We start from the raw sequence: 10,043 nt of genomic DNA, 5'->3' as shown, positions 1-10,043 counted from the left end.
CAAGGAGAGAATCACAGGAACTGAAGGAAAACAAAAAGCACCTAACCCCTATCTTCTACACAGGACGGAAAATTTCAAAGAGCCCTCCCCCAGACCCCGTCCCAGCGAGGCTGCAGCGTGGGACTCCAGAACGGATCAGATAGAGATGCAGAAAACTCCCACAGCGCCAGACCCAGACAGCGCAGAAACTCATTGTGACACCCAGACCCAGAAAAGTTCCAGCTCCCCGGCTGCCCTGGTCTCAGGGATCCAAGCAGCACCTCGGGTCAGTCCACAACCAACTCCAGGATCAGAGAGCACCCTGCCGAGGACTCTTCCACATGGGAGACAAGCGCTGGTGGTGACCCACAAAGCTTGGCCCAATCCCCTCCCTCTGAGAGACCAAAAATAAGTTCGGCAGTAACGAAACTATAAAGAAAACATCTGTCATACGTTTACTGGAGGATAAATGTTAGAGCCTGCTTCAAGACAACGTAACAGTATCAGCACAGTCCAAGAGGTCAGACCGCCCTGATCGGTCACCCCAACCCTGCGGGAAGCAATTTAGGACAGGGAAATGAATCAGCATTCCTGTAGTTAGCCCTACTTACCCGCTTACTCCTACCAATGACATGTTTGCTATATATGCTTTAACCTATCCTGTAGCCGCTAAGTTGGAAAACCCCTGCCCTTACTAGAAATGATCATGCCCCAACCAATAAGTTTAAGACAAGATTCACCCGCGAATCTCAACCAATCACATAACCCCACACAACCAATGCTGTAATGACCCTCCCTCTGCTTTACGTTCCCTCCCTATAAAAACCCTGCTGGACCCCGTGGTCGGGCCTCACAATTTCCAACCTGCTGCGCCAGGAAGTTTGAATTCCCCTGGAGTTTTAATGGACAACTCTCGCGCATTTACATCAGGCACACTTCCCTGGTGGTCTGTGTGTGTGTGTGTGTGTGTACGCGCGCGGGGGGGGGGGGTAGGGGGGGCCGCGTCTACAGCCTGGTACTACATCTCCTGCCCAAGAAGGGACACCACACTTGGAGAGGACAGAGACCAGAGCCCTTCCTCACTTCCCCTCACCCCACCTGCTGACTTCCAGCAGGAGGCCACCTTGGACCCATATCCACACCGGAACCCAGCACCCTCCACAGCCCTGGCTATCTGCACAGAAACGGGCTGGCTTGAAAACAACACCGAAGAGATTTCAAGCACCCAATAGGAGCCCACCCCTTCCAAAGCCTCACATGCACCCGACCACGCCCAGCAGACAGATCCAATGGAGCCCATCCTGGAGGCCCAAATCTAATCTTCCCAGCTCCCCCTTCCCCCCAGACTGGAATGAGGTCTGGACTATCGCGTTCGCCATACGACACAAATTCTAGATACTCACATGCAGTGAAACTAACCACCTGTCCCAATCGTTCTTCGGGGACAAAAGCCTGAAACCGCTCAAACTCGCAAAACAAGGTACGTGCTAAAAGTTCCTGCTGACCCCGGCCAAATAAACCCTGCTACAACCAGACTCTCTGCAATCTCTCTCATCCCGACTAGGGAGTTCGCCTGGGAGCATACCGCAATAAACTTTTATTCACCTTTACTTCCTCAGCGCATTCTTTCCTCACCTAAAACCTTACAGATAGTCTTAGGAGAAAATCACAACGGTGTAATACCCAAGTTCCTCTTCATATGTATATAAAATATGATATGAACTCCAAAGATATGGAAACAAAGAATTTTTTTTCTTAAATTGCCTTTTCTTTTTCTGATGACTGTGTATTCTTACCTTATATACAGTGTATTCACATGCACACCTGTGCCAAGGTGAAGGAAGGGCACAGAATTAGAGGAAAAAGGGTGAAAAAGTGCAGCAATGGAATTTACTGGACATTGATGAAAGTGAACTATGCAATTCCTGGGTGGAGATGGGAGAGAGGGAATAGGAGAAAATGAGGGAACAGATGACACTATGCAAAAGGAAATGTACTTACTATATGTAAAGGTAACTTCACTGTATATCTCCTCTAAAACAACAATAAATTAGAAAAAAAAAGAATGACAAATACAGCAGGAAAGCAGCTTTCCTTTATTGCTTTGTAATGTGTCCTCACAGTCATTTTTCCTCTCTGACAGCTGGACACCATTATTCTCCTGTCTTCCACATATCATTTCCAGACTTTCACAGCCAGAAACTGATAAATCAAGACTAGTAATTCATAAGCAAATAAGGGGTAGGGGCAGGATAGGGTAGGATTAGGAGAGAAGATAAAGGGTTACAAAACACATTTACAATGCTCAGACCTTAACCATGACAGATGACATATTTCAAAATTTCAAACAATACTCAAGAACGCATATTGGTGCTTTTTTGTTTGCTTGCTTTTTTTGGGGGGAGTGGTTGTGGGGCTTGAACTTTGGGCCTGGGCACTGTCCCTCAGCTCTTCAGCTCAACCACTTGAGCCACAGTGCCACTTCTACTTTTCTGGTGGTTTATTGGAGATTAGAGTCTCACAGACTTTCCTGCCTGGGCTGGCTTTGAACTTTGATCCTCAGATCTCAGCCTCCTGAGTAGCTAGGATTACAGGCCTGGCTTCTGATGGAAATTTTTAAAGGGAACATAGTTAAAACTAGTTTGAGAATCACTGTCCTAAATCCCTGTAGCTAGACACTAAAGCAGGGTGGGAAATGATTTGTTCAACCTTAGGCAAATCAAAATGCTAGAAATTCTTTACTAATACTGAGTAAATGACTTAGTGTAGTATTATACTGAATTCTTTAATCAAGAAAGCTTAGAATTTGAGTTTGACATTTGCAAAAAGAACCTTTCCTAATGACCTTAACCATGACTACAGTTATTACCAAACAGAGATATTTGAAAAGTAAACAACTTTTCAAACTTAGTGATCTTTCAAGAGTTCTTTTATAGCCACTTTTCATCTATAACAAAAGCAACATAACTGTAAGAAGGGAGATTATTGTTTTGTTTAGGAGTCAAGCATAATAAAGGGCCAGGTTATTTAAATTTGTGAGTCATCTCTTCACATTACCACTGGCCTCAATAATTTCTGTCACTGGAGTTGCAGAGTAGAAGATTAAGAACAAGCTGGATATTTCTTTAACCTGTTGGCAGCAGTCACCACGTAGAAATGTTTCTTGAGATAAGAAGACAAGATAAAAAAAAAAAAAGAAAAGGCATATTTTAGACCAAGTACTTTAAAAGAAACAGATGCTTTGAATGGCTATCCACTGAGTTTGTTTAAAATTGATAAAGTAAATAACAAGTATCTGAAATAATTATAGTACAATACTCACATAACCTGAAAGGAAATGTTTGGAATAAGTGTGAGTTAAGATAATAAGTGACCTTGCTCTTCTCACATGAAAAAATAAGCAACCCAGAATAGTGTTTTTCAAATTATGATTCACAACCTACAAAAGGGTCATGAAATCATATGAACATTGTTTTGGGTTTTTTTTTTTGGTAAAATGAAATTAAATGGGATAGGCAATAGAATACATTGCACTCTGTTAGAATAAAAGTGAAAATTTTGCCTTGTGTATGTCTATAGATGTATATGTGTACTTGTATTCTGACTCCTTGGGAAAGGGTTTTTTGTTTTTAGACACAAAGGAATGGCCCACCTTCCTGGCCCTGTTTTGCTTTTTAGTGAACATCCAAGTCAGTACTAAAATGTTGGAAAGTTATTTTCCCAAATGACAATGCCTATTAAGATAGGCTCTATGGCCAAAGTTCAAAGAATTTTGTTATAAGCAAACTTATAAAGCTTTTAAAGCTTAGTGAATCTTTCCCATTTCCAGTGTCTGAAATGAAGAAGAATCAAGCTCAGGGACCCTCCCACCATCACTATGACCATATGCTCAATTGCATTCTGTCACCAAGTGCCCGGAGAACTTGGAACTAAACAGCACTTTTGTGACAGCGTGTGGTATCTTGTGATCAAGCTGACAGCTTTTGGCTTGGGAAAGACTTTTTCCCCTAAATAATCTTTGTAGTTAGTGACAAAAGTGTAAATAAAACCTTAGCTTCAATTCTGTGTTTGCTGAAAGAAAACCAAAATACCTTCCATTTTCTCTGGGCCATGTATTTCTGCAACAATAGTTGGGATTTGAGACAAACTTTGAATTTTGAGGCTTTGGCAGGCAAGTTATTCAACCATTCATGTTTCAGGCACTGTGTGGCACTCATTCTGCAGCTGTGAATGAAATCAAACAGCAGTTAAAACTTTTAGTTGTATTTGCTTTTTCTAGCTATCCAGCATCATTCCACTGGGTAGGAAGCCTGAGTCAGTGGAACAGGTTAATCATTAAGATTCATGCTGCACAACAAGAAGAACTTGCCTAAGATATTCTCCATCCTATACTGAGGCAGAGCGGTAGAAATTCCAGCTATCTCTGAGGATTTGTGTGTGTGTGTGTGTGTGTGTGTGTGCGCGCGCACACGCGCGCATGCTTGCGCGCACACGCTAGTACTAGGGGTTGAAGTCAGGGCCAGGGAGTCCCATAGCATTTGTTCTTCAGTTCAAGGCTAGTGCTCTACCACTTGAGCCATGGTGCCACTTCTGGTTTTCAGGTGGTTAATTGAGATAAGAATCTCTTGGAGGGGGCTGGAAAGGTGGCTCAGTGGTAGAGTGCTTGCCTTGCATGCATAAGGCCCTGGGTTCGATTCCTCAGCACCACATAAACAGAAAAAGCTGAAAGTGCCACTGTAGCTCAAGTGGTAGAGCGCTAGCCTTGAGCTGAAGAACTGAGGGACAGCACCCAGGTCCAGAATTCAGGCCCCATGACCGACAAACAACAACTACTACTACTACTACTAATAAATACATAAAAGTTCAAAAATAAATAAATAAATAAGAATCTCTTGGACTTTTCTGCCCTGCCTGGCTTTGAACCATGATCCTCAGATCTCAGCCTCCTGAGCAGCTAGGCATGAGCCACCAGTGTCCACCTTATTTTTTATTTTTATTTTTATTTTTATTTTTTATTTTTTATTTTTATTTTTTGGTCCAGTCGTGGAGCCTGAACTCTGGGCCTACGCGCTGTCCCTCAGCTCTTCAGCTCAAGGTTAGCACTCTACCACTTGAGCCACAGCACCACTTCTGGCTTTTTTTCTTTTTGCTTATGTGGTGCTGGGGAATCGAACCCAGGGCCTCAGGCATGCAAGGCAAGCACTCTACCACTGAGCCACCTTCCCAGCCCTTATTTTTTATTTTTTATTTGTCAGTTACAAAGCTTGAACTTTGGGCCTGGCTGCTATCCCTCAGCTCTTCAGCTCAAGGCTAGCACTCTACCTCTTGAGCCAAGGTGCCACTTCTGGTTTTCTGGTGGTTAATTAGAGATAAGAGTTTCATGGACTTTCCTGCCCAGGCTGGCTTTGATCTGAAATCCTCAGATCTCAGCCTCCTGAGTAGCTAGGATTACAGGCATGATCCAGTGGCACCCGGCTTATTTTTTTTTATTGTCAGTAGTAGGGCTTGAATGCAGGGCCAGGGAGTCCCTTAGCTTTTTAAAAAAATTTTATTTAAGTTTTCAATAATTTTTTTTTTTGGGTCCAGTCGTGGAGCCTGAACTCTGGGCCTACGCGCTGTCCCTCAGCTCTTCAGCTCAAGGTTAGCACTCTACCACTTGAGCCACAGCGCCATTTCTGGCTTTTTTTCTTTTTGATTATGTGGTGCTGGGGAATCGAACCCAGGGCCTCAGGCATGCAAGGCAAGCACTCTACCACTGAGCCACCTTCCCAGCCCAAGTTTTTAATAATTTTTGTTGGTAGTGGGGTTTAAACTCTGGGCCTAGACATTATCTTGAGCTCTTTTGCTCAAAGCTAGTGTTCTACCACTTTTCTGGTGGTTACTTGGAAATAAGAATCTCATGGAGTTTCCTTCCCAGGTTGGCTCTGAACCATGATCCTCAGATCTCAGCCTCTGAGAATTTAGGATTTCAGGTGTGAGCCATCAGCACCCAGATTTGCTTGACTGTTTTACTCTAAGTTGGTGCTTTACATATGAACCACACTTCCACTTCTGCCTTTTTGCTGGTTAATTGGAGAGAAGAGTCTCTTAGATTTGTCTGTCCTAGCTGGCTTCAAACTGTGATCCTCAGGTGTCTGCCTCCTGAGTGGAATTAAAAGTGTGAGACATCAATACACCTCTTAAGATTGTGCTTAAGAAGCAAAATATGCCAGGTGGTGGTGGTTCATGCCTGTAATCCTAGCTACTCAGGAGGCTGAGATCTAAGGACCACAATTCAAAGCCAGTCCAGGCAGAAAAGTCTTGAGACTCTTATCTCCAGTAAGCCACTCATAAACTGGAAATAGCACTGTGGCTCAAGTGGTAGAGTGCTAGCCTTGAGCTGAACTGCTGAGGGACAGCATTCAGGCCCAGAGTTCAAGGCCCACAACCTTCCAAAAAAAGAAAAGAAGTAAAAGGTAAGGGTAGAAATGGGAGGTGGGAAATAGGGAAGAACAATGGAAGGGGATTGTACTCATAACCTGACATGGAATTGTAACCTCCTTATACAACTACTTTACTAATAATAATAACTTGAGAGGGTAAGGGAGACATAGAAATGGAGGAACAATGGGTAAACAAATGCCAGCTGTGGTACTCCCTAGACATTATATTAAAAATCAACTATACAACTTGTGGGTTGGAATGGGAGGGAGTGAGGGAAGGGGTGACAATATTAAAAAAAAAAAAGTATTCATTATCTGACTTAACTGTAACCCCTATATATAACCTTTATAATAAAAATTTAAAAATTTTAAATAATTTTTGGGGGGTCGGTCGTGGGGCCCGAACTCTGGTCCTGGGTGCTGTCCCTCAGCTCTTCAGCTCAAGGCTAGTGCTCTACCACTTGAGCCACAGCGCCACTTCTGGCTTTTCTTTTTGCTTATGTGGTGCTGAAGAATCGAACCCAGGGCCTCAAGTATGCAAGGCAAGTGCTCTACCACTGAGCCACCTTCTCAGCCCCAAGAAGTTAATTTCTTAAACCAAGCACTGGTGGCTGTTGCCTGTAATCTCAACTATGCAGGAGGCTGATGTCTGAGGACCACAGTTTGAAGCTAGCCTGGACAGGAAAGTCTGTGAAACTCTTATTTCCAATTAGCCACCAGAAGGCTAGAAGTAGAACTGTGGCTCAAGTTGTACAGAGTTAACTTTCAGCAAAAAAACCTCAGGGATAGCACCCATGCCCTGAATTCAAGATCCAGAACTGGCACCAAAAAAAGAAGAAAGTGGGCTGAGAATGTGGCTTAGTGGTAGAGTGCTTGCCTAGCATACATGAAGCCCTGGGTTTGATTACTCAGTACCAAATAAAGGCCTGGAGTTCAAGCCACAGGACTGGCAAGAAAAGAAGGAGGAAGAAATGTACTCACTATCTTGCCCATGTAATTATAACCCCTCTGTATGGTATTTTCACAATAATAATAATAATAATAATAAAGAACAAGCCGGGCGCTGGTGGCTCACGCCTGTAATCTTAGCTACTCAGGAGGCTGAGATCTGAGGATCGCGGTTCAAAGCCAGCCCGGGCAGGAGAGACCGTGAGACTCCTATCTCCAATAAACCACCAGAAAACCGGAAGTGGCGCTGTAGCTCAAGTGGTAGAGTGCTCGCCTTGAGCTGAAGAGCTGAGGGACAGCGCCCAGGTCCAGAGTTCAAGCCCCACGACCGACAAAAATAAATAAATAAAATAAAATAAAATAAAGAACAAGAACAAGAAGAAGAGAGAGAGAGGGAAAGAAAAAGAAAGATAGAAAGAAAGAAAGAGAAAGAAAGAAGGGAGGGAGGGAAGGAGGGAGGGGGAGAAGGAAGAAAAGCCAGGCACTGGTGGCTCACACCTATAATCCTAGCTACTCAGGAGGCTGAGATCTGAGGATGGTAATTCAAAGCCAGCCTGGGCAGGAAAGTCCATGAGACTCTTATCTCCAATTAACCACCAGAAAACTGGAAGTGGCACTGTGGCTCAAGTGGTAGAGTGGTCACCTTGAGCTGAAGAGCTGAGGGACAGTGACCAGGCCCAGAGTTCAAGCCCCATGACCAACAAAAAAAAGAAGGAAGAAGGAGCAGGAAGGAGGGAAGAAGAGGAAGGAGAAGGAAAGAGGAGGGGTGAGGAGGAGAGGGGGAGGAAGAAAGCTCAGAGCTTTATTCTGGATGATTAATACCTTTGGTTATTTAAAGTTTTATTTAAAGTTACTATTTCACCTAGGTATCAAACACCTCAAGGGCTCAATCCATGATTTAGAAGATGCTTGAAGCAGTCCTTGTCACAAGAAATGCAATGACATCTGTATAGCTTTACTTTTTATCAAGTGTGTCTAATAAGTAATACCTTGGAAATAGGGTCCATCTATAAATATGATTTTTAAAATTCTGACTGGACTTTGTTTCTAGTTGTTTTTGAATTGATTACCTTTGTTCCTTTCTCTGACCCTTTCTTGTTCCAAACAAGTTTCAGGATAAGAAATACTGAACAAATGAAAAATCTTTAGTTTCAATAGGCCAGCCCAATATCCAGGTCAAGATCTCATTAGAACAACTCATGAGTGATCAACAATAAAGGTACCTTTTCTCCTTGACAAGCAACCTGGAAACAAAGTCCTTGGCTTCCTCTGACAGCCCTTCAAAGGTGTCAGCATCAAAATCCCAGCTGCAGTTCACAATGAAATTCATGGTCTCTGTGTCTGTTTCCCCTAGAAATGGGGACAAACCACTGAGCCTACAGAGAAGAGGAAAGATCATCAATATCTCAAAGCCATTTTAGCCAATATTCTTCCATAGAACAGAGAGGAAACATAAGTCTCAGGCCTATCTAACCAGAACTGTGATGAAGAAGAGAAGCAGTTGGACCCAACAAATATATCCGGTAATCAAATTCTTATTTGTTTATGATTCAATTTTAAAATATTTTTATTGGTTATTTCAGAGACAACTAGATTCAATTAGTCACCAAAGGGAAATTGGTTCTATTGGCTGGCCATAAGGTTGAAGCTTCCCCAATCTGGGATAGTACAGATAGGGTAGCCATTATACAATAAAAATAAAGACAAGAAGTAAAACATTATGGTGGCTTCTAAGAACCTAGTCAAGGGAAGTTCAAAGTCAGAGAGAAAGGAGAAAACCAGGGCTAGGTGCTAGTGGTTATCTTAGCTACTCAAGAGGCTGAGATCTGAAGACTGAAGCCAGCCAGAGAGACAAAAAGGCCTTTAGACTCTTATGTCCAATTAACCACCACCACCACCTCCAACAACAACAAAGTAAAGGTGTGGCTCAACTGGTAGAGCATCAGTCTTGAACAAAAAAGGCAAGCAGGAGTATAAGGCCCTGAGTTCAATTCCCAATACTAACACGTGTGTGCCTGCCTGCCTGCATGCATGCAGTTTGTGTGTGTGCGCACACGCATGCGCGCGCACATACACATATACATACAGAAAAAAAACAGGAAAGCTAGGATAAGAAGTGATAGGCAGGGCTAGAAATGTGGCTTAGTGATACAGTGCTTGCTTAGCATGCAGGAAGCCCTGGGTTCCATTCCTCAGTACCATATAAACAGAAAAATCCAGAAGAGGAAATTTGGCTTAGGTGGTAGAATGCTAGACTTGAGCAATAGAAATTCAAGGATAGTACCAGGCTCTGAGATCAAAGCCCAGGACTTGCAAAAACAAAAACAAACAAGGGAGGTGCTTGTGGCTCACACCTATAATTCTAACTACTCAGGGGGCTGAGCTCTGAGGATCACGGTTCAAAGCCAGCTCGGGTAGGAAAGGCCAAGAGACTCTTATCTCCAATTAACCACCAGAAAACCAGAAGTAGTGCTTCCATGGCTCAAGTGGTAGAGTGCTTGCCATAAGCTGAAGAGCTCAGGGAAGCACCCAGGCCCAGAGTTCAAGCCCCACAACTGACAAAAACAAAAACAAACAAAAAAGAAGTGACAGGTTGCACTATGTAGAGATGCCTGGCTCACCCATCCCCTTACTGTAACCCTTTGGTTAACTCTATACATTCTATACACTTGTACCCAACTACCTGAATTTCTT

The 10,043-nt window shown here is 43.4% G+C and overlaps 1 protein-coding gene across 3 annotated transcripts in view; it reads right to left on the bottom strand.

Moving 5' to 3' along the window:
• Positions 1–2,052: 2,052 nt before the first annotated feature.
• The window catches only part of Mylk3 (myosin light chain kinase 3), a 46,985-nt gene continuing 38,994 nt past the window's right edge, over positions 2,053–10,043 (bottom strand). For all 3 annotated transcript variants that reach the window (XM_070011950.1, XM_070011949.1, XM_070011948.1), the window contains exons 11-13: positions 8,573–8,725; positions 4,071–4,203; positions 2,053–3,141 (exon numbers count right to left, since the gene is read on the bottom strand). In XM_070011950.1, coding sequence (XP_069868051.1) covers positions 3,082–3,141; positions 4,071–4,203; positions 8,573–8,725 — 346 coding nt within the window. In that variant the 3' untranslated portion in view covers positions 2,053–3,081. The remainder of the gene's footprint in view (positions 3,142–4,070; positions 4,204–8,572; positions 8,726–10,043) is intronic.

The sequence above is a fragment of the Dipodomys merriami genome, unplaced genomic scaffold, assembly GCF_024711535.1.
Source record: "Dipodomys merriami isolate MVZ:Mamm:240054 unplaced genomic scaffold, mDipMer1.0.p SCAF_85, whole genome shotgun sequence".
NCBI classification, from domain to species: domain Eukaryota; kingdom Metazoa; phylum Chordata; class Mammalia; order Rodentia; family Heteromyidae; genus Dipodomys; species Dipodomys merriami.
Note: the sequence above shows the minus strand (reverse complement) of the source record. Positions and strands in the feature narration are given on the sequence as shown.